The 27,707-nt window shown below is 43.0% G+C and overlaps 1 protein-coding gene across 1 annotated transcript in view; it reads left to right on the forward strand.

Moving 5' to 3' along the window:
* Positions 1-13,685, forward strand: part of XKR4 (XK related 4) — a 393,897-nt gene extending 380,212 nt beyond the window's left edge. The window contains 1 exon segment of the mRNA XM_056109320.1: positions 12,712-13,685. Coding sequence (XP_055965295.1) covers positions 12,712-13,685 — 974 coding nt within the window.
* The last annotated feature ends 14,022 nt before the right edge of the window (positions 13,686-27,707 follow it).

Raw genomic sequence — 27,707 nt, forward strand, 5'->3', positions numbered from 1 at the left:
CTGTTTTCATACCCATAATTAAAAGACAAGCCCTAAATATGTTGAAGAGATAGAAAGCAGTCATGTTTCTGGACGATCGTTGGAAGACTGCCACTCTCGGGTCACATAATTGAACTGAAATTGGGAAACATTTTTCCAGTCCGGGACAATCAGGGAAACTGCTTGCAGTTTAGAGAATGGGAAGAGGAAACCCGCACGTGCTCTTCTGCTGTTCTAAGAGCTTGTGCTTCCGGCCCATTTTATGAAAATTCAGAATGGGGCCCTTTGTCCTGGGAACAAAGATAATTGCCCAAATCTGAAGGGGTAAGTGGAGAAACCCTTTCAGAGTCAGATGGCTGGAAAGGGAACATGTTTTTTGTGTGTTTTTTTTTTTTAATTTTTTCTTTTTATTAGTGAAACACCATGAGGTACAGTTGCAGACTGACAAATTTTTGTGCTTGGGTTTCAATTATACAATGATCAAATACCCATCCCTCCACCAGTGCCCATTCTCCACCTCCAATGCTCCCAGTATCCCTCCCACCTCCCAGCCCCTGCCCCATCCTGCCTCTGTGGCAGGGCACTCCATTTTATTCTCTCTCTCCTTTTGAATGCTGTGGTTTGCAAAAGAGGCATTGAGTGGCAATCATGTTTGGTCTGTAGTCTACTTTCAGCACGCATCTCCCATCCTAGGAGGATCCTCCCAACACCCTTTATTTGGTGCTCTCTCAGAAAGAGAGGGACAGACATAGAAAGGGAATGTGGTTTAAAGGATGCTCCAACCTTATGTACGGTTCCTCATGTTGGTCCCCAGGACTTGGGACTGTGGAAAGTTAAGACTTGAGCTTATCTGAATTTCTCTCTCAGTTGTTGCTCCCATTGTTGGGAAAATCTGTCATCTCGGCCATCCACCTACCCTGCCAACTATATGAAATTCAACAAACAACTTTACTTCTCTCTTGCTGTTTCCCAACATGCAAAACTGACTTTGCCTCCAAGTTTTATCAAGACTTTAAATTGAACAAAGGTCCTTAGCAACATCATTTTTCATAGAATAAGGGCCAGAGAAATGTTTGTCCGTTTTTCATTGTTCAATGATGATGAGACTTGAATTAACTAAGGAAACAATACTATTTTTATTATAATAAGTCAGTGGAGTGACTTATTATTATATGACTTATTATAATAAGTCCGTGCTATCGGGGCTGGAGCGATAGCACAGCGGCAGGACGTTTGCCTTGCACGCAGCCAACATGGCCGACCCGAGTTCGATTCCTCCGCCCCTCTTGGAGAGCCCAGCAAGCTACCCAGAGTATCTCGCCCGCTCAGCAGAGCCTGGCAAGCTACCCGTGATGTATTCGATATGCCAAACACAGTAACAACAAAGTCTCCAATGGAGACGTTACTGGGCCCCGCTCGAGCAAATCGATGAACAACGGGAGGGCAGTGATACGGCAGTGAAGTAAGTGTTCAAGGGTCATCTAAAATTCAATAGTTTATAAACTCCTAACTTTAAGGCAACATTTATCTTGTTAGAGTTGAAAAGACTGTGTGCTATAATGGTTTATAGGATATTTTTTTTCCAGGGAGAAGGGTTATGTTGTAACTCATTTGTTCCCCAAGGTATTGGTGAAAAAATACAAAATTTCCTTCAAAATGACAAAAGCTAACAGACTAGATGAAGAAGTCCCATTAAAAGAAGAAAGGTCACGTAATTTATGAGCAAGTTGGGGGCAGAGCGAGAGAGAGACTGACAGAGAGAGAGAGAGAGAGAGAGAGAGAGAGAGAGCGCCAGTTACTTCCCATATGACCAACACATTCATTTCAGAAACTGATAGCAAGAGAACTGATGGATTTGTGTCCAGATGAAGCAAATCATGTTATCCTCATCAAACATGTCTGTGGGCACCCATGGGGGCTAGCAGCTAAGGTCAATGCAGAATTAGACTATGTGAAGAACAAGGCAGGGGTCTAACTGTATCTGGCACGTACTTAACACAGGAGGCAAGATTTAAATTGTAGCCTTGGAATGAGTTCCCCAAGGAAAGGAATGATGCTTATATTTTCGGACCGTGAAGAATATGGAGGACTAGCTAAAGGATGGTACTTTGCTCTCTTTGAAGAAGAGCACTGTGTGATTGAGCTTTTGAGGGATAGAGAGGTGACACAGTGTTAAATGCAGGAATGAGATGAACAAGGGCCTCCAGGTGTCCTTGGCAACTCACATGTCAGAATTTCCTAGATGTGCTAGTCAGACCTCAGTTCACAGTGAGTTATCTCGAAGCCCAGCTCTGCTGCCTGTCAGTCCTGTGTAAAGAACATTCAGGAAGATGTAAGACAGGAAGAATCAGAAAGGAATGTTTCCATCAACTCCACCCAACCCAGCCCTGCTGGCGGAAGGTCCTGCTTCCCTGGTGATGGACTTCAGAACTCAGACCCTGTAGCTGGTTCTGCATTAAAGCATATATTTATCACATGAGTTGCTCTGGTTCCCATATTTAAAGTTTTTCATAGTAATTTTATGGTTTTGTTTTTCAAGAACCCTTTTTCACCAGTTGCAGTGAGATGAGGAGCAGGGGTCAGCGAAGAGGTATTTTCCTGTGGCTATCACCTTCGGAGAGTCTGTGGCAGGAAGAAGGCGTTATGCCCTCCCAAGGGAGAAGGAAAGAGACAAGTTCATTCTATTTGTTGACAATCAAAGAATTAGAGTACTTGGTTCAATCCCCTGAACCTCCTCCATCTGGGGAATTGGGCTATAAATCGCATAAAATGTTCTCTGGTGGTTTCCAGGAATTCTTGTTTTTGCCCAGATCACAACAACACGACAGGAATACAGATTTTATTTCACAATTGTTTGGCATTTGCAGCTCAGAATTAATTGCAAAGAAGCAGAGTGTAAGAGCAGTGAAGAATTGTGGAAAGGGCTTGAATAGCTCATTAGCTCTGTGATGCCTCTTATGCTCTCTATTTAGAATTTCTTCTTTTTTCTCTTATTCTTTATTTCTTCCCTTCTTTATTCTTCCTTTCTTCCCTTACTCCCATCTTTCTTTCCTTTCTTTCTTTCTTTCTTTCTTTTAATTTCCAATTCTTCATTTATCTCAGCAGCCACCAAGGGTAAACAGGATAAAAACTTATCTTTCTTAAAGGTGACTCCACTCCAGTGAGAAAAACAATAAGAGAACACAATTACAAACTAGAAGAGTGCTCTGAAGGAGAGAAAAAAGGAAGATTACTTTATAGGAAACATGTTTTTGGAGAGAAATAGTTTGCATTCAGACATCAAAAGTATCAATCTAGATAAACATCCTAGTCTACGAGTTTCTTTTTTTCACAAAATCTCTCAATGGCATATTTAAGAATCTTACATCCCATGCTAATCCTTTATCCATTATTTCTGTGAAGAAGTGACATTTAAATTGAAAAGGCGAGTGCACAATTCTAAATAAAATGTGAAGAAGTCTCCACGTCTCTCATTAAGATTGCATTTAGATCTGAATCAGAGGGAGACTGGAGGAAAGCAAGTTACTTGTGCTGAAGCAGGTTAGTGGTGAGAAACCCCTTCGTGGCAGCTGCAGTGACTGTTGAAAGCAACCCTGGATCGGAAGCACAGCCAGAGGACTCAGAGGAAAGGTGAAGAATACGCGGAGCATTGGAGGACTGGTCTGCCTCTACAGCCACATCCTGAACTCCTAAAACGCTGTTTTTTAAATTATGAACTATGGTTCCATATTATGTTCAGTGGAAGCAAGATACATGGAAAATGGCAATGAATTAAAGCAGAGGCAAGGTAGGAAGAGAGAAGAAAGGGTAGGGGGAAAAAAGAACCGAAGGAAAGAAAGAAAAAGAAAGGAGAGAAAGAAGGAAGGAAGGAAGGAAGGAAGGAAGGAAGGAAGGAAGGAAGGAAGGAGAAAGAGGGGAGAAGGAAGAGAGGAAGAAAGGAAGGAAGGAGAGAGAAAGAGGGAGGGAGGAAGGAAGGGAGGAAGGAAGGAAGGAAGGAAGGAAGGAAGGAAGGAAGGAAGGAAGGAAGGAAGGAAGGAATCCATAACAAGGAAAAAACAAAAAGAGAAGAAATTCAAAACTTTGTATCTGCTCCCTTTCAAATGTTAATTAGACACTACCCTCTAGAGAAATTGTGACCCCTTGCTCTAAAAAAATAGTATTCATTCAAAATGAAAAGGAATCTTAGAAGCTAAGATTCCTCCTCTCAGTAGCAAATCTGAGTACTAAGCAGCATCTATAAAAATTCAAACACAGTCTGAGAAACTACAAATAGCTGCCTCCAAGTCTAGAGATTTGAAAATCAAAATTCTTGGCTTATATTACTTAATAGCAGAAGTCCAAGAAATAGTATAATCTAAGAATTTCTATTTTATCTAGGTTAGGAAGGGGTAATTCCTTACTATTCATATTCATGGATTAGATACATGGATGGATGGTAAATAGAAGATTAATACATGGATACACAGATCAGTTAGATAGATGGAAATACATAGAATCATCAACTCAGAATTATGGAGTAAATTGTCATACGAAATTTATGTTTATTGGGGCTGGAGTGATAGTACAGTGGGTAGGGCATCTGCCTTGCATGAGGCCAACCTGGGTTCTATTCCCAGCATCCCATATGGTCCCCTGAGCACTGCCAGGAGTAATTCCTGAGTGCAGAGCCAGTAGTAACCTGTGTGCATCGCCAGGTGTGACCCACAAAGCAAAAAAATAAAAAAAATTATGTGTGTTAAATTCTTATTCAAAATCATATAATATGTTTGGGCTGCAGTATAGTGAGAAAGCAAGGAAACCTTAATCCACTGGTCTGCATTCTAGAAGTCTTCTAGGAGATTCTTTTCTACCTTAGGTTAGTCATTTAATGCATGCAAATTAAGCTGAAAAAAGTCATTTTGGCAAGACTAACAACACATGTAATTAAGAACTGAGACCATCCTTATGTGTTTACGTAGTTATACACAGCAATTCACTCTAGAAGGTAATTTGAATTCGTAGTTGGGAGAACCAATAATTTAGAAGTGAAGCGGAAGGCATTTATGGAATAACAACTGACTTTCTTGACAGATGATAGACTCAGGAGAAGGTTATCATGATTTTTGTCTTGTTTCGTTTTGATTGTTGGCTTATTTATTTTAGGGAGGGGGGGTTGCAACCAGCAGTGCTCAGGACATACTCCTAGCATTTAGAGATCACTCCTAGTAGTGCCAGGGATTCTGTGCAGTGCTGGGGGTCGAGTCCAGGTCAGCTGGGCATGAGGCAAGCACCTGACCCATTATACTGTCTCTCCAGCCCAAGGGTATCACGTTAAGTGAAGTGAGAAGGAAAAAAAGACAAATACCAGGTGATTTCCCTGTTACACAGAGTATACAGAAACAAAGCAAGGGTAGATAATCCCCCATGAAAACAAACCATGAAATACGGCAGAACGCTTTCGTCTAAGAATGCTCAATGAGGAAGCAAAGGCACCTTGGAATGATGTTCAAGGTATCTTTGGACTCTGGTAGTGTGTGTGGTGTAGCAGTACTGCAAGTCTAACATGATAATGATAATAATGATAGTGGGAGAAGTGGTAAAGTGGGAAAAAACACTAGCCTTGCCTCTGGCCGACCTGGGGCCAATCTTTGTCACCTCATACAGTCTTCTGAGCTCTGTGTGCCACTGGATGTGGCCCAAAAACAATCAAAAAATCCAAAATTATAAAATTATAATATTGGAGCCAGAGCGATGGTTACATTCTGTAAGGTTTGTGAACTAATTGGGTTCAATCCCTGGCACCACATACAGTCCACTGAGCACTGTTATGTGTGGCCCCAAAACCAAAACATAAAATAAAATAATATGGAAACTGATACTGTTATTAAGGATAAAATAGAATAATACTTAATAAAACTCCTGGGAGGCTATATGAAAGGTCTGATAGTTTTGTGACAGTGTCTGTTTGGATATTGTTCAGATGTCTCTCTCAAAAGAGACTATTAGAATTTCTCCCCTATGTAAACACAAAAAGACAGTGGCGGTCTGTCTTTCCCCGCTGCCTGTGCTCGGTAGTCTCAGGCCATTTCCCTCACCCCGGGCAGGTCGATGGCAATGGATAGGCGAAGGAAGGAAACGAGGGCCAGGCTGGTTGGTCTTAGTTGCAGTTTATTCCAATCCCATCTCCATTCTCCTCTGATTCTCCTCCTGCCTTTTCCTCCCCCATGCTACTTCATTCTCCTTCTCGATCCCCCTTCATCCTCCTTCTGAATCTGGAATCTGGATCTGGATCCCCTTTCTCCTTCTCCTTCTGGAGTCTGGATCCCCCAGCCCAGTCTAGTTAAATCCCAAAACCATGAGGGATTCAATATGCTAAGTTACACATAGGTTGTGGTCACAATCAATAGGGGTAAAGTTCTTTCCCTCAGGGGGTACTTCTTCTAGGACAGATACCCTCTCAGCAGGACAACCCATCCTAGAACGAAATCCCATGGGCGTGTTTCTCCTCTCATCATCCAACAAATATATGAACATTCATGATATTAATCATTTTGTATGGACACAGTAAGAGATACATTAAGCTTATAGAATTGCTCTACTAGGGCCATCTCAATCTCAGACTACAGTGCTCAGGCCAGACAGTCTTTCCTATCCCTAGTAGGGTCCTAGTCTCATGGTTACTTTTGGATCATGACATCATTTGTCTATGATCAAGCTCTTAACTTATAGTTAAGAATCGTGGCACTTTGGCCTGGGTAGCTCACAGCTTGCCCTGGGTCCATTCAGTCCCTCGTTGGGACCCTGCTTTTGGGATGCTAGGAACTAAGGGCAACTGAGGCTTAAGTTGAGAAAGCAAATGCCCGGGAGTGAATAATATTCAAAGCCAATTAAATCCTAAGTTACAAAAGCATAATATTAACTGTCTTTCTGGCTGGAGTGATAGCACAGCGGTAGGGTATTTGCCTTGTGCCCAGCCATCCCGGTCAACCGGGTTCGATTCCTCTGCCCCTCTCGGAGAGCCCAGCAAGCTACCGAGAGTATCTCACCTGCACGGCAAAGCCTGGCAAGCTATCCGTGATATATTCAATATGCCAAACGCAGTAACATCAAGTCTCAAAATGGAGACGTTACTGGACCCGCTTGAGCAAATCAATGAACAATGGGAAGACAGTGCTACAGTGCTCCCTGTATCTATACAAAAAGGACATTGCTTTAAAGTAAAATATTCATAAGACATAAGGAGAGGAGAAAGACAATATTAACTTACAATACAAGTTCAGTGTCCTAGAAGGATCTGACCTTACAAATTAACAGAATCTGATTATGGGAAAAGCTGATTAACTGGTCAGGGAGGAGAGCATAGGGAAGAGTTTACAGATAAACACAATGGAATAGAAGTGCCTCAGGAGCACTGTAATAAGCCTGAGTTCCTTGTGGCAAGAGAGAAAGGACAAAGCAATGTTATCCTACATCCCCAAGCAGGATTGCTTTTGGGGTAGATGAGACTTTTCAGAAGCTTAAATGTGTTCAGCTGAAAATAAACTTGAGGTCACTGTGGTTTATTCTGGACCTCTTCAGATGCAATGTGTCCAAATGGCACACACTTATCATTTAGATTTGGGTGGTTTTGCAGAATGGAATTTCATCCAAGCTGCACATAAAGCAATCTTCCTAGAACTATGGCAAGCCTGTCTGGAAATTTATGTTCCCTCCAGTTCTGAGAAGGGCAATACAACAACAGCAGGAGGCATTAGTGAAGGCACAAGCTCATATTTCCATGAGAAATCAAATGCCCTGAGCCAGATTGCTTCTGAATATTTGATTAGATATACATGGAGCCATAAGACTGTGTGGTCAGGTAAATCGTCACAACACTGGGGGCTGAAAATGACTGGATGGTGGCAATGCTAAGGAGGAGGAGAAGCATCAAGGCATGGGGTGAATGCAGTCTCTCTGAGAGACCGAGAAGTTATGAAAATAAGAAATAGCATATCGTATGGAGTGCTATTTCAGTCCCAGCTCAGGGGTAAGAAAATAAAAATGGAGACACAATAAACTAAGTATAGGAGGAAAGACAAGTCTAGATTACAAGAAGGAGAAGAAGGAGGAGGAGGAGGAGGAGGAGGAGGAGGAGGAGGAGGAGGATCAAATGCCAAGAATTAAAGAAGAGAAGAGATCACAAATCCCAAGAAAGATATTTCTCGGGATAGGTGAGGCTTGTAGTTCCTGGGGAAGGAGTTCTTAGAGAGAATGATATAGATAAAAGCTAAGAAAACTAACTTTGGAAAGGAAGGACAGTTTTCAGCAGAGATAAGATGGGAGGAATGAAGGAATATAGACTTATTCTTTAGGGTCTCAATATGAGACTCAAATTCTTTCTATAAAGTAAGACTGGTTCTCTAGGTAGAGCTTAAGATCTTAGCTATTTTGACATTCTGATTAATAATATGATTCCACTGAGTCCTAGGTTTAGTATTTTGTAGTTCCATTTTGGAGCAAAGTTTTCATAGGCAACATGCTATTATTTTGCAATAAAATATCATTCAACACATTATATGCTTCCTGGGACTGAGATAATTCTTTTATTTTATTATTTTCAAGATGTGTGTATTGTTCAGGTCGTATTCCAGGTTGGAATGTATAACATGAATCAAAGTGTGAGAAAACAAGAGATTAACCCAAAACGGAATTTTTTTTTTGGCTTTTTGGGTCACACCCCGCAATGCACAGGGGCTACTCCTAGCTCTAGCTCTGCACTTAGGAAGTACTCCCGGTGGTGCTCTCGGGACCATATGGGATGCTGGGAATCGAACCCTGGCCGGCCAAGGCAAACGCCCAACCCACTGTGCTATCACTCCAGCCCTACAGGGAACATTTTTTAATTTTAAAAAGACCCCTGAACTTATAGAAGATCCCCTTTATAAACAAAACTGCCAGTGTCCAGAGAGCCAAAGTCTATGAAATGTTCTTGATGAGGGAAAATTTGAGGACAGGTCCAAGAAGGTGGGTGGGGGTGGGGGTGGATTCTGGAAGGATTGAAACTAAGCCAATGTTCCAATTCTCTTACAGATTTGTTGATGCCGTTAGTGAAATTGTTTTCCCTTTTCTCCCTGTCTTTGAAAGACAGCCTTGAATACTGAGTCCCGTGCACATCAGTGCATCTGGTGGATGCAACCTACTGTTATTTTGGTCCGTGGTTTTCTCCCCTGGCCCGCAATTCAGTCCCCTTCCTGAGGATGGCGCCTGCTTGAGTGTCTTCCTAAAGGCTACCTGGAGGCTGAAGGGGGGCGGGGGAGGGGGGTGTGTGGAGGGATAGGGTGGTTATTAGGTGGAGATGCAGTTTAAGTGCATGCAGAGAAGGATACTGGGATCATTGGTGGTGGCGAATGGGCACTGGTGGAGGGATGGGTACTTCCTTGATCATTGTGTAATTGGGACGCAAGCACAAAAGTTTGCACCTTATGGTGTTTCATTAATTAAAAAAAAATTATATATATATATAAAAAAAAAACAATCCTGGCTTTCCCAAATGGTACAGAGGAGAAACCAAGTCGGGAATAGCTTCTATGCCACATAAAACAGTGTTAAAATGAAAACAGCACAATCTTTTTGTTCTTATATTCTCAGCTGGGTAATAAGTATGTTGTTCGCATCATTATTTTCAGTTATTTTTTTCTTTCTCCCGCGTTTTATTTAAACACTGAAGTTTACAAAGGTTTGTTCCAGGCATTCACCGTTCCCACCCCAGTCCCACCCCCACGGTCACCTACCCTCCACCACAGTCTGCATTTTCCCAACCTCCCCTCAAATCTGCCCCCGTGGCAGGCCCACGGTCATTTATTTTATATCGCTTGTTACCATTAAATGGCTAACGGATTAATATTTCATAGAAGAAGAGCTGTGAAAATGTTTGTGTCCTGAGCTGCTGTTCCAAGCTAAGCTTCTGTGTTTGTGTTTTTGTTCGTCGAGATGAGTTGGCTTCTGCGTTGCATTCCCATCCAATCTGGCATACTTGTGCAGGGATGTCAAAGTTCTAGATTTTGGAGATGGCACTCCAGAAAATCCAGAATATTTCACTGGGCAGTCGGGCGTGAGGCAAAGTGGAATCTTGGGGTGTGGGAGCAGCTATGGGGCTTTTTGGGGGCAGGAACTGGCCCACTCCGAGACTGCCCTGAAGTCTCAGCCAGGAATGGGTGTCCAGGACATATCTGCACCCTTCAATTATTTTTATTACCCATTTTTACCTTTCTTTCTTTTGAAACTTTTCCACCTTTTCTCTTTCACCCCTGAATTTTCCTTATAGTATAATTTCTTGCATTGAAGTTAAATTATTCTAAACTCCTTTGCAAACTGATCTGCAGAATATCGTTCTGGGAATAGAAATATTTTGGGGTAATAGACATTTACATAGATGTAGACTCTGCCGCGCGACATCTTATCAGGACATCTTTTTATGACATCTTATTATCTCATTCCTACTTTGGACAAACTTGCAGGCTATCGAATGTAGCCTGCCCACAGGGCAGAGTCTGGCAAACTCCCCGTGGCGTACCCAATATGCCAAATACCAGTAACAATGATGGGTCTCATTCTCCTAAAGAGCCTTGAATATAATCTCAGGGCTAGGATGAAAGAGACGTTACTGGGGCCTGCTCAAGGCAATCGACAAATAACAGGGGTAATAGAAATATTGTCAGAATTGCCTAGGAATTATGGCATAAGTGATTTGTTTGTTTGTTTGTTTGATTTTTGGTATCTGGTATAAGTAAAGCTGAAGGTTCCATGTAAGAGGGGGCATTTTGCTGGTTTTATTGGGAGTGGTTATAAGAAACTAATTGGAAAGCATTTTCTTTATTAATCATTTCTAGATTTTGTTTTAATTGAGGAAGTGTGTAAGAGGTTATCATTTAAGTTAAATGGTTTTCTTTAGTATGAATTAGTATGAATTCAAAATCAATTTCATTTACTTTTTGCATACTAATTTTAATTTAAAGAAATTTTGGTAAATGTGAGGGGAGAGAAAGAGAGATATGTATTGAAGAGAGTTTGAAAAAACCCAAGATTCTTTTCTTATATTAATTTTCTTTATAATTTTTTGAAAGTTCACATCCTGGGGCTGGAGCAATAGCACAATGGGTAGGACATCTGCCTTGCACACAGCCGACCCGGGTTCGATTCCCAGCATCCCATATGGTCCCTTGAACACTGCCAGGAGTAATTCCTAAGTGCAGAGCCAGGAGTAACCCCTGTGCATCACCAGATGTGACCCAAGAAGAAAAAAATTAAAAGTTCACATTCTTGGCCTCCCCCCTTCCATTACTCCAGAGGAGAGAAAGATTACAACATTGTTATGATTAGTAATAAATCTGGTCAAGAAAAGAACCGCAATTTTAAAACTCATAAGATCATTCTTCATCTCGGTGAGTGAATTCTGTTGCAGCTTATTAAGCTGATCAGCACAAAGTGGGTCCCCAAATCCCTCCCCAAAGGCCCATGTCCTCGTATGGGCGGAGGAGATGGTGCTTCAAGTACACTCCTGGAGTCAGAGTGCAGGAAAGCAATCCATGCAATGTTGAAAATTGGAGACACGAATGTTGCAAGAATACTAACAAAATGGGTTTCCGAAAATGGTTAGGGAACTGGTTGAGAAGTGATTGCTACAGTCTCTCTTATGAAGGAGTGAGAACCAGTGACAGAGACGGTCCTTCTAAGGTAAAGGCTGTCGGGAGAGGAAAAGCAACCAGAGTATCCAGTAACTTTAAAACAAACTACATATCAGGTAAAGGTAGTAAGAAAGAAAAAACTATCAGAGTACCTGGTAAGTTTAAAACAAACTACATACCAGGTATCACGAGAAACACTGCCAACAGGAAGGAGAGAGCCTGGCTGGGCTGTGACCCAAAGAGGGAGGGAAGGAGAGAGGGAGGGAGGGAGGGAGGGAGGGAGGGAGGGAGGGAGGAAGGAAGGAAGGAAGGAAGGAAGGAAGGAAGGAAGGAAGGAAGGAAGGAAGGAAGGAAGGAAGGAGAGAGCCTGGCTGGGCTGTGACCCAAAGAGGGAGGGTCGGAGGGAGGAAGGAAGGAAGGAAGGAAGGAAGGAAGGAAGGAAGGAAGGAAGGAAGGAAGGAAGGAAGGAAGGAAGGAAGAAGAGAGAGCCTGAGAGCCTGGCTGTGCATGGGGGGGGTGACTCAAAGAGCAAGGAAGGAAGGAAGGAAGGAAGGACGGAAAGGAGGGAGGGAGGGAGAGAGGGAGGAAGGAAGGAAGGAAGGAAGGAAGGAAGGAAGGAAGGAAGGAAGGAAGGAAGAAGAGAGAGCCTGATAACCTGGCTGTGCATGGGGGGCGGTGACTCAAAGAGCAAGGAAGGAAGGAAGGAAGGACGGAAAGGAGGGAGGAAGGAAGGAAGGAAGGAAGGAAGGAAGGAAGGAAGGAAGGAAGGAAGGAGAGAGCCTGGCTGGGCTGTGACCCAAAGAGGGAGGGAGGGAGGGAGGGAGGGAGGAAGGAAGGAAGGAAGGAAGGAAGGAAGGAAGGAAGGAAGGAAGGAAGGAAGGAAGGAAGGAAGGAAGGAAGGAAGGGAGGGAGGGAGCGAGCCTGGCCGGCTTAGCGTGAGCTCTGCCTTGGCCAGCGCTCTGCCAGGCTCCGGGCCGGGCCGGGCCGCTGGCCCCACACCCGCTGGACCGCTGGACCCGCCCCGCCGCGCCGCCCCCGCCTCCCTCCCTCCACTAAGCCCCTGTGTCTTCCCTCCCCTCGCCCGCTGCAGGCTTCACGGCGGCCGCGTCCCTGGTGTCGCTGGCGTGGGCGCTGGCCTCGTACCAGAAGGCGCTGCGGGACTCGCGCGACGACAAGCAGCCCGTGGGCTACCTGGCGATGCTGATCCAGTTCTGCTGGCACTTCTTCACCATCGCGGCGCGCGTCATCACCTTCGCGCTCTTCGCGTCCGTCTTCCAGCTCTACTTCGGCATCTTCATCGTGCTGCACTGGTGCGTCATGACCTTCTGGATCGTGCACTGCGAGACGGAGTTCTGCATCACCAAGTGGGAGGAGATCGTCTTCGACATGGTGGTGGGCATCATCTACATCTTCAGCTGGTTCAACGTCAAGGAGGGCCGGACGCGCTGCCGCCTCTTCGCCTACTACCTGGTGGTCCTGCTGGAGAACGCGGCGCTGAGCGCGCTCTGGTACCTCTACAAGTCGCCGCAGATCGCCGACGCCTTCGCCGTGCCCGCGCTCTGCGTGGTCTTCAGCAGCTTCCTCACCGGGGTGGTCTTCATGCTCATGTACTACGCCTTCTTCCACCCCAACGGGCCGCGCTTCGGGCAGGCGCCCGGCGGCGCCGGCGAGGACCCGGCCGCCAGCGCCGGCGCCCACGCGCACGCCCACGCCTTCGCGCTGGCCCCCGACGCGCCCGGCAGCGGCACCCTGAGGTCCACCGGCCGCGGCGGGGCCGGCGAGCGCGACCAGAAGTTCGCCGAGCGCGACGGCTGCGTGCCCGTCTTCCAGGTGCGGCCCCCGGCCCCGTCCACGCCCTCCTCGGCGCGCGCGCCGCGCCTCGAGGAGTCGGTGATCAAGATCGACCTCTGCAGGAACCGCTACCCGGCGTGGGAGCGCCACGTGCTGGACCGGAGCCTGCGCAAGGCCATCCTGGCCTTCGACTGCTCCCCGTCCCCGCCCCGGCTGCAGTACAAGGACGACGCCCTCCTCCAGGAGCGCTTGGAGTACGAGACCACGCTCTGAGCCAGCCCCGGGCGCGCGCGGGGGATGCGGTGGCGTGGCGTGGCGTGGCGTGGGGAGGGGAGGAGGCCTAGGCGCAGGCCGCCGCTCCCACCCTGGCTGGACAGGGCCTCGGCGGCGGCAGAGTGCCCAGGCGCCCAGGGGTGCTGTGGAGTGAGGACCGCTAGCCAGTCTCAGCACCGCCCGCCCCCTGGAAGGGCATCGTGTGCCAGCCTCGTGGGGAGACTGCTGTTGCCACCAGGCCCTCCTGGGGAAAGGGGGCGGGAGGGTCTCTCCACTCATCCACAGGAGGGTCCCGTTGCCGTAGAAAATGTTGCCTCCACTCGATAGGGTGTTCTGATGGAGTTGACTGGGCATCTCTGCATCAAAAGATATTCACGCACGCACATGCACACGCGCACACGCACGCACACACGCACACATCTCAGTCCTCCGTCAGAATAGCTTAGGTGATTTTTTTCGTCGTGCAAAGCTCCGATTCCCACAGGAAAATGAAAGCGAACAGAGAGAGAGGGAGAGAGAAAGAGCAAGCAAATCTCTCCCTCCAGTGACTCCAGAAAAAAAGTATATATATATATATATACATATAGAGAGAGTCCTGCTTGGAAAAGAACTCAAAAGTCACTTCCTAATCTGGAGTCCCAGCCCAGGTGTTGAAAGCTTATCCGATGGACAGCAAAACTCAAGTGTGTTTACAAGTGTGTTTAGAATCAATGGACTGGTTCGTTTCTCGACACATTTCGGGATGATTTGGTTTTCGTTTCCATTTTAAGTTGAGAACATCCTTTATGACAGAAATGCTATGCAGCACAAGTTTGGCTTTCCACAAGACCAAGAAACTCGCTATCTTAGTGATGTCAAGTAGACAATGATCGTGATTCAGTATTCCATTGCAAAAAAAAATAAAAATTCATCCTGTGTACACAGAGAGGAAGTGGGGGTGGGGGGAGCGGGAGAAGGAGCATTAGCGTTGAATTCCCAGCCTGTGCATTCACTTGGAACCAAAAGGCAGGCATGGGAGAGATACGGGGTATCACTGGACGGTCCAGGAGGCGAGTCCTGTCTCCACACTTGCAGGTACAGATGATGCCATACCACGCCCTGCCACACCTTTCTAGTGCCAAACACCGTGCAATCCCAGGACCGACAGCCCCAAGCAAAGGAGCATTAGCGGCTCAGTCTCCCCCCAAAAACAGGCATGAGAACGAATACTCAAGTTCTCCGCTGGGTAGAGATGTCCCACCCCACCCCCACCCACAAACACTAGGTGAAAGCGACGTATATCTTAGAGATATTGGGACACTATTTAGTAAGGATGATCAGATACATGCAATGAATATGATATGAAAAAAAAAAAAAACCTTCTGAACTGATTGAGGGCTTATCCCTAGATCCAGCTAAGATTTGTATGTGAATCATTTGTAAAGTCGCACTCTTACAACAAGCTTCTGGGTTATATAAATACCTCCGTACAGTCAGTAAAGGTCCTTTCTGTTTCCTGTGTCCTGGGTCATGGTGCTTTTTGTTGCATTAAAAGTGCCGGTCAAACTTTGATAGTATTTTTTTATAGTTGGTGCAGAGTGGAATAACTCATGGATTATTTCAATATTTTTGTAATAAAATATATAGGGTACACATATAGGCATCATCACTTTTTTTATAGACCTGGAGTCATTTAAAAATACTTTCGACGTCATCATTTCTTGGGATGGCAGAAACTGGTCCACAGATTTCATCAGCCCACGTCAGCAGACTGAAAGCACATGTGTCTTGCAAGATCACCCTCCTTTGCAATGCTGGTGTCCCAGGAAGCTGGCCAGGGGTGCTATCAGAATATCAGGTGACAAGAGAAGCAGCTTCACTTTTAGAAAGGGCTTGTCAAGACTGGCCAATGTTTCCCAGGAATTCAAGGACATGAGTGAGTATTCTCATCCATCTGTTATGGCAAAGCTGACCACAGTGGAAGTTCTCTCAAACGTCCTCCTTTTGTTTTGTACTGGCCTGCCTCAAAGGTTAGCTGTTAGTCCAGTCTGGAAGAAGAGGAAGAAAGTCAGCTTTAACTTTTCAGTACTTGACTCTCCTGAATCCACTTAAAATAGTTGAGTTCCGTAGTCACCACCTGCCACGGTTGTTTCATACAAAGACTGCCGTCCCCATATTGGTGGCATAGAAAATTACAGGGGGTTCAGCTTGGGACTTCTTTTGGTACAAAGCTCCAGGACAATGTCTAAGAAATCAACCTTCCTCCCCCCAGTAGTCCTCTTTTCTTAACACTATATAATTTGATCCTTCAAGCAAGATTTCTACTAAAATGATTTTTTTCAGCTGTGGAAAATAACCTAGTCAAAGAATGGCTCAAGAAGTTACTACTCTTGTTGGCACTTGGTGAAAACATTCCCTCCCTGTTATAGAGGGTGGGGGAAGAGCTTTACTTCTGTAGAAAACCCAGGAGTTATTAGCTCCTCTTTTTCCAAGACAATTTTAATTTGATGATTTGGGGAAATTGAATTGCTCGATTGAACTCTACCTTGGCTCCATGAGTAAATAACAGATGACGGTATAATCATATCAAATCAGCAAAAACTCGCCAGCCCCATCACTCTTCAATCATGTAAGTGCTAAATCCTTTCTTGACCCAATTCTTCATTTAACATATTGAGATCAAATCAAATGCTATATGAATTTTTTAAAAAAAAAGTCCTGTGCTTTGTCTCAGAAATAAGAATGAAGTCAAGGGCCAGGGAGGGTGGAAGGTGTGTAAGAGCCTGAAGTTTTCAATGATTTCCCAAATCCTGTAAATATTCTCTTAGCCAACATTCTTGATGATAATATTTTATCCCAAAGTTCTTGGTAAGGAAATAACACTTCTCTGGGTTGTACATTGTTTTTCTGGGATTATGAGGCGGGGGAAAAAAGCACCGAAAACCACATGCTTTCAGTCTTCTGACGCAGTTGGGATAACTCATGACTTAATCTTGCTACTATGATTCAAAAACAACTGTCACCAGGCTGTATGGTGATGGCTTTCTTAGTTTCTAGATACATCGATAAAGATTTTAAAGCCTTAGGATTTAAAACAAAACTTCAATATACAAAGGGACAAAGTTTGATTTTTGTATTCTTTTTCAGTTGTTCCTAAGATTTCATTTTCACTCTCCCATTAAACACTCAAGGGAGAGCACTTTGGGCATCTGAAGGCTCAAGATTTGGGAGTGTACAAATTGGGAGTGTTGTGTCCTGTTCTGTGGCTCCTGTTCGAGCCACAGGAAATGACAGAGGATTCCACCTGTCATTTCTCATCTCCACCTTTCAACTTTCAAATGTTCCTGAGTCCATTTGAATTTCTTGGACAGAGGAGACAGGGGAATCTCCTCTTCCTACTACTCACTTTCATTTGTATAAGGCTATTACATTTTCTAAAATATTATGTTATCCTCTTTTACTTTCAAATTAGCATTTCTAAATGAAATTATATTTTCAGATGAAAAGAACAGGTATACCTTAATTGGAGTATTGTGTGGGAGAAAGCAGCTTTTTCATATCAGTCTAATTTCAGTCCTCCCAATGACTTTGCCCTTCAAATTTTCTTTACATATTTACATTGTCTTAATGATAAACTCTATAAGTTCAGCAACAATGGCTTTTTAGACACTTGATTGCTATTTATGATAACGCTATGAACACAACAAATCAAATAAATTCTTTTCTAGCATGGTAGCACTGTAGCACTGTCCTCCCATTGTTCATCGATTTGCTCGAGCAGGCAACAGTAACGTCTCCATTGTGAGACTTGTTACTGTTTTTTGGCATATCAAATATGTCATGGTTAGCTTGCCATGCAGGCGCGATACTCTCGGTAGCTTACAGGGTTCTCCGAGAGGGGCGGAGGAATCGAACCCGGGTTGGCCCAGGTTGGCTGCGTGCAAGGCAAGCACCCTACCCGCTGTGCTATCGCTCCAGCCCATAAGATATGTAATGCAAGTGTTAGCTAGGGAGAAAATGCAATGATAATCTGCAGATAAAAGTCTAATGAAGTATTTGTGCTTCATTTCTTAAGTTCTCATTTTTTTTTTACTCAATGAATAAAGTGATGGTGCTGTTAATTAAAAGTGGATGAAATATATTGAGTTGTAATAGCAATGATTTCTTTAAAAATGAAATGTAAATGACTTTATGTGTGCATATATGTGATTTTTAACATGCAATGAGTAAATACACAACTAAAATAACAGATGAAAAGGATGAAAATATCTGCTTCCCTTCCATGCCTATAAACTGATATGTTAGATTCAAGGTTCTTCCTGTCCTTCCTCACCAGAAGCCCAAGTGTACATTTCATGTCTACAAGTCATGACCATGCCTGGGAATATCTAGATATAATTCAGCTTTTTGGTTTGAACTCACTGCTCAAGGATCTAATTTTTTTTAGAAGCTGCCGAGACTATTTTTGAGTCATTTCAAAGTTTCTTTCTCTGTGCTGATTGAACTACACAAAGAAAACCTCTCGTGAGTGTCCTTATCAGGACTGTGGAAGGTTACACTTTTGTCGGTAAGTGTGCCAAATGCCTTCGAGTGGAAACAAGTTCTGACAAAATGTTTAGACAGGACTCCAGATATATATTTTTTCCTAATGAAGCATTTCCTAGACAAAATCGATGTCACCCCACATTCTCACACATCTTTGCCATTAACCACTGCTATTTCGATGGAAATCTTGGATGAGACCACTGCATTGTGGGTGGGGTGTTCTCAGAAGCAGACCTTTGTAGAATCGGCCCTGACTGTCTTTTGCAAAGGGAGCACAGAGAATGGAGGTGCCAGGCGGAACACAGCTGCCCACTTGCTGCTCTCACTCCTGCCATAGAGAGAATTGGCACAAGGTGTTACCTCCGGCAAGCCAACTTTTCCAGTCTAAGTGACTGTGTCCACAAGTGTGTGGCTCTTAATAGCCCTTCTCTTCTGAAACCCAATCAGGTCAAGATGGCTAAAAAAAAAGAAAAAGTTCCCTCTCTCCCCCATCCTCACCTCCACTCTCTTCTGCCTTTGGTTCTGAAATGATCCTAACCGTTGGGTCCCATTTTGTCCTGTCCCCCAGAGAGACGGCACTGTCTTGTCCAGTTGCCATCCTAAAAATGGACACACGGAAAGCTTCAGTGTGTCCTTGCCTCAAGAACCTCAACAGTATAATTACTCATTCAAACGTGAAACTGCAGAATGGGAGTGGAAATGCATGAAAACACAATGAGCCACTTAATTTTGCTAATTGTAGCAATTAGACTGACTCTTGATTCAGCCGGCTCTCACAGCAGAGGCAACTGAAGGAAGTGACCCATGACCACTTCCTTGGAAGAGAGAATGAGAAGTTTCAGAATCTCCCGGTTCATATTGTTTCAACAACCCCATCTAAAGCACTCAGTCGCTCAGTGCTCTCTCTCTCTCTCTCTCTCTCTTTCTCTCACTATTCACTTGCTCTCTCTCACTCTCTCTCTCCATCCTTTCTCTCTCACACACACACGTACACACAAGAAAGTTTGATGTATTTCGATATAGCCCAGAAATGTAAAATTTCACTCAACTTTTTGTGATTTATGGTCTCCTAAATAGGGATAGTTGAATGTCTGTTCCCTACATAGTGCATTGTTTTTTCTGAAATATTTTCATGATATGCTAACAGAAATCAGAATCACTAAATCCAGCGTTCACTTTGGCTTACCTTTCCCCTTGGGTTTTCTTGCAGTTCAGTTCCTTCTTCAGTTCAGCTTATCTCAATGAGAGTGAGTCGCACTTCCAATGCTTACCAAAGAGTTTTTTCTTAGTGATCTCATTGAATCATTGCAAACTATTTGCTGGAGACCTCTTGGCTAGGATGCAGTGCTTCCCAAAGAAGAACACAATTCATAACAACTTTTCACAACTCCAGTCCTTCTGGAAGACCTTGGAAAAGTTTATCCACCAAAATCAATTTTGAATTTGACCAAATCTCTGGAGAAACAAAATCAAAGTCTGCACCAAATATTTCAAAGAAAATTTTAACTTAACAGTCAAAAATGTCTTTTTAAGATGCTAAGTTGGAAGTCTGCAGTGAGAAATGGAACATTTCCTGTTACTGAATTTTATTTCAGCTCCCTAATAGACAGATCACTGTCATCCCATTGTTCATCATTTTCTTTGAACAGGCACCAGTAACGTCTCCATTCATCCTAGCCCTGAGATTTTAGCAAGTGCCACATTGGAGGCTCTTTCAGGGTCAGGGGATTGAGACCCATCATTGTTCCTGGGTTTTGGCATATCGAATATGCCACGGGGAGCTTGCCAGACTCTGCCATGCGAGACCTTTCGCTATATAAAGAAAACCACAAATAAGAAAACCGTAGAAAAACTGACTACTTTTTTCTTCTAAACCACTATGCTCCTTCCATAAAATGAGAAATATAAATTAACTCAGTAATTCTTCTCCAGTGTTCTATACATGTATGCTATTGTCAGCCAGAGAAATAACAAAACAAAACCTTACTTGTTCACTTGTCAGAGAGAGAGAGAGAGAGAGAGAGGAGAGAGAGAGAATTACAGTGGCAGGAGGAGGAGAGAAATGAGGAAAGGAAGAGCCAACAAGTTTCCTTGCTATATTACACTACCATGTTTTTTTCTCCAACATTATATTTAATGTCTTTGGGAGGTCACACAATGTAATATTTAGGAGAACAATTACAACACTAGTTGACCCAACATTCAGTCTAGACACCTTATCAGAGATTAAAAAGAATATACCAAATGTTTGTTGACTTGTTTATAAAAAAAAAAGTCATCTCCCTCACCTTAGATGTCACATTTCTTAGATCTACACGATGACAGAGTTGTCATTAAATGGGTTCACTTAATGGTGCTTTATGGTATAAGCTGTGTTTGTTGGAATTGGCACTAAACACTAAGTAGCAAATAATTAACAAAAAAATTTCCTCACTCCTGGTGATTAATCAAAATATGAAGGAATTCATCTAATATTCTAAAATTGAAGAGACCACTTCCCCCATGTTTTTGTATTATTTAAGCGAATCTCTATGAAGTAATACTGAGTAAAAGTTACACATTTTATAGAAAATAGCATCTAAGACGTATCTGTGATTTGAGCACACATTTTTCATAAATGAGGCACTGAGATTAAAAGTATCAGGCATTTTTGTCATCAGAATCCCTTGGTCATTTGGTGTGACCTAGTAACTGGCATTTTTAGGCATGGCACAGACAAATGCAGGAAACCACCACTTTCTAGCAGCTTACACTTTGCTTCCCATGGCCGATCGAGACTTCTGACTGGAACTAACTTTTTCTGTACATGTAATTCCCTGCCAGAGCAAAATAGTGACTTTCCCGAGGTGTAGCATGAAAGCTGAACTCTAAAATATTACTATCTGCAATTATAAAGAAGGTAGTCATAGAATTATAAAGCTAATTCATTGAACGAAAGGCACTAGAGGGAGTCCAGGTGGTGGAAGGGAGGCCCGCCCTGCATGAGACACCAGCCCAGGAGTCGCTCTCTCATGACCTTGAGCACTGCTGAGTGTGAGTCTACACAGACGTACAAGCAACTGATTGTCTGTAAGGAGAGGAGTACTTGTATGATTTGTTTGCATGCTGCTCCAGTTCTAGATGTTTTAAAATCAAGGTCACAAAGCACCATGATTGAAAATGCTATGTTGGCACCTAGCATTTCATTCATGGAGCGATAGCACAGCGGGTAGGGCGTTCGCCTTGCACGCAGCCAACATGGCCAACCCAAGTTCGATTCCTCTGCCCCTCTCAGAGAGCCCGGCAAGCTACCGAGAGTATTCGATATGCCAGACACTGTAACAACAAAGTCTCCAATGGAGACGTTACTGGGCCCGCTCGAGCAAATCGACGATCAACGGGAGGGCCTTTACCTTTACCTTTACCTAGCATTTCATTCAAAGCAATCATGTCCGAATAAACTGCAAAAATACTCCTGAGATCTGTTTCCAGGACAGCTGTGAATTAGGATGTCTCTTAATGACTGAAGACTTTCCTAATAAGTTACTTCCTGGATGCTCACGAAACATCATTAGCACAAACTCCATGTCTTCAGCATACTAGTTACTTAGGAGTCGTGCATTCCCGACAGAAACCTCAAGTGCTGCCACCTAAGGGGTGATTTTAAAGCCCCCTTCCAGGTCCAAAGAGCACTCCCTCCAGGAGTCTCAACGGCATAATCAGACTTGGGGAAATTCTCATGTTAGGATTGCATCTGTTGAAGAGGAAAAATTTTCTCCCTGGATCCTTTCAATAATTCTGGCAGGTCTAATAATTAAATTGACAGATTAGGTAAAGGTAAGGTAAAGGCCCTCCCGTTGATCGTCGATTTGCTCAAGCGGGCCCAGTAACGTCTCCATTGGAGACTTTGTTGTTACTGTGTCTGGCATATCGAATACTCTCGGTAGCTTGCCGGGCTCTCCGATTAAGAGGAGAGAAATTAATTAACGCACACAGAATCCCATGTATAGGGCCCTGTGGTTTGTTTGGTTTGGGACCACACCGAAGCGGTGGTTGTTGGTTACTCTTGGCTGGGTGCTCAGGGGACCCCCTCATGTTGACAGTTAAACTAAGACTCCAACATGCAAACCTTGTGCTCTAATCCTGAGACCTATCTCTCACCACCTAAGAAATCACCAAAATGTCTAAGCTTATGTATTCCTTTTAAACTCTCTCTCTATATATATATGTATATATATATATATATGTATATATATACATATATACTTTTGTGAACAACAACTAACTAACCCAACCAAGAAACTTTAGGCTTGGGTAAAAATTTAGTAAGAAATTACTAAATTATGCAACCTACAAAGACCCTGAATTCCTTCTCTCTGGTGTTAGGATATCTTTCACTTGTGCCAGGGTTTTTACACGGAAGATCTATTTCCTGCTTTCTGGAGTACAGATAAGGCCAGAGTAGCATTCCTGCATGAGCACTTTTTTAAGTAACTTTAATTCAATATAGTCAATATTCCACTTTGGCGTATTTCTGGTGCCCGGCCTAAGCCCCAACATACCAAATCTGAATGTCTCCTGCAATATGTTCTAGACTGATTCACTTTTCTACATGCGAAGGGAATGGTTTAAAGATCACTGTTAGCTTACATGACAAATTTTCTTTAACTGAAGTACTTTTGGTAAGGGAATATAAAACCCACATCTTCTCTATGAAATAAAAGGAAGGAGAGATGAAGCATATTAATTTTTGCTGGCACATAATCATTTGAAGACTTCCCTGGTGAGTCTCATTAAGTATCAATTAAAAAGCTGACCTATAAAAATATGCTTATGTCCCAGGCATAATTCTAAGTCCTGGCCACCATTAGTAGTTCTATTGCCATGGTTACTGATATGTTAGTTGATGCATCATTCAAGAAGTGTATAGTTATTGATATATTTGCGGAGCAAAATTCATGTTTAACAAAACAGATCAACATCAAATACAATTCATCAACTTGATAAGCAAATATTATGAGTACAATACTAACACAAAATTTTTTTTCTTGTGCCACATATTATTATCTACTCTGCTATTAGAATTTCAGAAAATGTAAGGTTTCATGTTTTTATTTTATTTCTGATCTGGTAAATTATGCTAGTGGTCCTCTCTTCTCTCTACTGCTTGATTTGCATTAAAATGGAACTAATCAAATTCTTCATTGAAGTACTACAAATATTAAGAAATGGAGATGTGTTTAAGCTCATTTAATTTCACCGTTCTAGTGTCATGGAGTTGTATCAAATCAGTACTCTTCATTATTTCAAATGAATTCATTTATCAGCAAGTTCTAAAACACCCCTGAACATGTTAGAAACTACATTTTGGCTTTCTATCATTGTAAGAAACTCTGATTTTGCTTACAAACCAGAAGAACATGTCTTAATACCAGCATGTTTGTGATGATGGACTGATTGTACCTGAGTGTTGGGCAGTGCCACAACTACATACAACAAGCCCTCTCTGTTTCTTTCCATCCCAGCTAGAACTGAATTCTTACCCTGTTTGAATCGGAAGTCATAGCATCGTCCTGAAACCGAAGATCTGTCAGCTAGTCTAAGAATTTTATGACTTTCCATCCTTCTTTCAAAGAACTAGAATATTCTATTTCCCTTATTGGCCTCACCCATCTCCTGTGCACAGAAAGGAAATGGATCTCTGGAGTGTGAGTTGAAGGCCTGCGGTAAAACACTTGCCTTGTTCTGAGACATCGTGGTGCTCTGGGAGAGAAAAAGAAAACTCGTGCAGTGAGATGAAAGGGGAGAGTCAGTCTCCCTCTAAAATGCCAGCAGTTGCGTATTGCTGGTGTCATCGATTCCCTTCTTTTACAGAAACATCTTGGAAATTGTCAAGTTTTACTGAAGGTGGTTTGCATTAATTCATTCAACAGAGTTTTTAGTCTCACAAGTTCTTGACTTGTGTGTAATATTTTAGCCAAGCCCCTGCAGGGTCAAATTAATCGATTAGTGAAAAGAAGTGATCGCTCAGTGTCGACCCATGACATGACCAGACCTGAAGACACCGACCTCGCAGAAGTAGAGCCAGAATGAATTCATTCGGCCTGTGTCCTCATCCTTCCTGCTATGACTACTCATCTGCCTCATTTGCTTTTGCCAGTATGCTTTGAGGAAATCCATGAATTCCCAGGAGCTTGTATAACTTACAGAATGGACACTGGGTTATGAAGACTCACTTTAAATAGATACAAATCTTCTTGTGTTTGGAAATGAAAGAAAAAAATCACTGTCGTCTGTTTGGTGATGGATCTGATGGAGTACGGATGCTGCCCTTAATTTCTTGAGAGTGCACTTGTGAAAAATAATTGATAAGGGAGTATATAATCCAACCTCAGAGGTTCAACATTCCTGGATGGAGAAAGAGAAGAATTTGATCCCTGCCTTCACAGCTGGTGGTGTCGTTGGTTTCAAACAGATTGATTTGTATGTGGGATCGGCTGCCCTGCTGTTTCTCAGATGCTACAAAATCTTGCTTGTGGATACTAGAGGCACTTAGTCTCAGTGCTTCAATGTTCCTTCAAAGGAAGCAGTTGGTTTCAGCTCCCAAACCCATGCGTCTATTCCCACCGTCCTGTTCCTAAAGAAGGTTTAGAGCTGTAAGGTGGGAATGAACAGACTTGAGAACAAGTTCCTGAGTCAGCCAAAGGGTCTATATGCATATATTCTTTCAAGTTTTCTCTCTAACATTTTGGAATAATAAATTTTGAAGTCGATTCTAAATAAATGAGTGAAAGGAATCCACTTAATAGAAAGTGATTTGATTAATAATCTAACAGAGATCAAGAAGCAGGGACACCCCCCTCCCATCTCAGCAATGTTTCTCTTTCCTAAGTGACCATCTTGCTGGTTATATCCAAGATGTTCCAGGAACTAGGTCCCATTCCAGTTACAATGTCACATGTCATTCTGCATTCCTGATTTACCCTGGCGAGTCATTTCTACAGCTGGCTCTTGTAAGAGCACTAAACTTTGATAGGCAAAATGTGGACTACCACTGGACTACCACCACATGACCTACTTTCGGTAGCAAGATAAGGAAAAGGAATACATTGAAGAAAATGTCCACTTTCTGACTCCCAAGCCGAAAAGGGCAGATTCTTGGCAATGAACAGCAAGTCATTTGACCATGTGGACCCAGTCAAAATAAAGCAACCCTAAAGTGCATTCGTAAGTCGAGTAAGCTAAATGGTGTTGGGACAGAAGTTTTTATTCACGTAAAGAGAGGTGCAGATGTGGAAAAACTCAGTCTTGACTTGTCAGGAATGTTTGCCTTTCACAGAGTAGAAATTTCAGACAGCCACTGCAGGTCCTGCGTGATGACGATGAATCACCCATTTATGAAAAGCCAAGGCATGAGTGTATGAAGAGAGAGAGAGAAAACAGCAGGGACTTCATGTCACACACTGATTCTGTGGTAAAGAAACTACCCCAAGCTGACTGGTCCCTAGTCTGCTGGCTAACTGCATGTGGCATGAGCTTCAGCCTGATTGCAAGAAGAGACATGTTAAGCTGCTTTACACACTAAAACCCGTAGAACATGCGTCCCTGAAGAGTCCTCATTTTAACACCAGTGAGAATCAGGGTTCAAATGGCCTTACTCACCACGCCCTTGTAAACTTAGCAGGACAGCCCAGAGGTCTCTGTGTTCAGACTCCCCAAACACAGTTTAAAAGTATTAGCTGAATCTTTGAAAGATATTTTTGATGATGGCTCTGTTCATCTCTTAGTCTGGCATTTTGAGAAATTAGTATGAAAAGTAATTCTCATGAGAAGAAAAGTAATTCTCATGAGAAAGATTTTCAGACTAATGAAAGTGAAGAGAGGTTAAGTAGGTTAAGCAATTTTTCAGTGTAAACAAAAGCCATTTTTTTTTGACCTTTGACCACTAACTCAAAAGTTCTGAATTTTCATCACGGTGAAGTTTTTTTGTGACTTGGGGGCCTCTTGGAACGTCTGAATTTCCAAAATGACTGCTGAACCATCTTCACTAAACTAAAAAGAGACTGTATTCAACTTAAAAATAGAAGCTGGTCCACATGAATGGAAATATTTTGAAGGCGTTTACTTTGCCGTGGCACATTAAACACCAGGATATATGGGGAAATGTAGATGTTTAAGTCACATGTTCTTTTCATCTGTCTGCTTGCTTCTATGGTGACAGCAAGTGTCAGTAATGGAACTGAACTGTCCACTGATCTGTCTGAACTGGACTGTCTGTTGCTAAAAGGTCTCTTTGTTGTACAAAGAGAAAGAAGTAATGCAGAGAAAATTTAATTTGGTTTTTATTTACTTTCTACAGACACTTGAACAAAGAGGCCTGGGAAGCTTTTCTGGATGTATTCTGACATAATTTCCACAGAGACTTCCAGAATGATAATTCTGGAGACCTGCCACTTGACCCTGACGGGCAAGAAAACATTTCACCAACCCCTTTCCATCCATACTAATTTCATCATTTCTCCTCTGTTCTTCACATAATCTCAATCATTCAAAGTCTACTTGATGGAATTGTTCGAGGAAAATGCAGATTTGTTCAACTTTAATCTTTATTTTAAGGAACTCATGCCTTTTGAGTTAGAGCTGGCTTAAACCATACAATAGAATTATTTTATGATGAGTTCTATTGCTCTCAGAACTGTAGAAAATATCTCTTTCCAATTAAACAATGCGTTTCGGGGAAGGAGTTGGTTTGTAGATGTCATTTCGATGGCCAAGGACTTGCTGGGGAAGGCAGACTGGAATATTAGTGTTTTCTTTGTAGTCGTGGGGAAAACAAAAGTAGATAACTTCAAAAGTAAACTTATTTTCCATCAGGGAAGTTTGAACTCTTGCATTTTTTGTTATCTCTGGGTGTTTTTTCCTGGATTCTTTTGATTTGCCTCTAGACTCATTGGTAAACATGCATATTCCTCAGCCTGTGTGCTTACCTCATTACTGTTCTGAAGCTGGGCCGAAAAGCAGACAAATTGTTCAGACCAATTTTCTTTCAAGTGCACTTATGTTGCAGAATTGGTTTGAAGCCATGACCGTATGCAGGCACACGAAGCCCTGAGAGTCAGCTATGCAAAACCCATAAGAGAATTTCCAGAGAAAATCTAGATGGTCCATACATTTGTTTAGGTTGTCTTTGGCTTGTGTCCAATGTTACATTTAGTGCCAAGTTCAAATGTTTTCATGGGGTAGGCAATGCCCTTGTACACTGCATCCCTCTGCCCCCGGAAGCTGCAGAAGTGTCCCCGAGATACGGGACACTTCACTCCATAGAGTCAGGGCCCCAACAGAGCTGCTATTTCCAGTTTCTAGAGACTTGGTCACCCATCACTTTGACTTAGCGTTTCTTTCTCCTGGGTATTCTTACTTCATTAAACTGTCCAAATCTTTTGATATTCATGTTATCTAAAAGGATGTCCAATTCAATTCAGGTGAATTGGTGACCATGAGGCAACAAGTAATTGACAG

The sequence above is a fragment of the Sorex fumeus genome, unplaced genomic scaffold, assembly GCF_029834395.1.
Source record: "Sorex fumeus unplaced genomic scaffold, SorFum_2.1 ptg000002l, whole genome shotgun sequence".
Taxonomy (NCBI): domain Eukaryota; kingdom Metazoa; phylum Chordata; class Mammalia; order Eulipotyphla; family Soricidae; genus Sorex; species Sorex fumeus.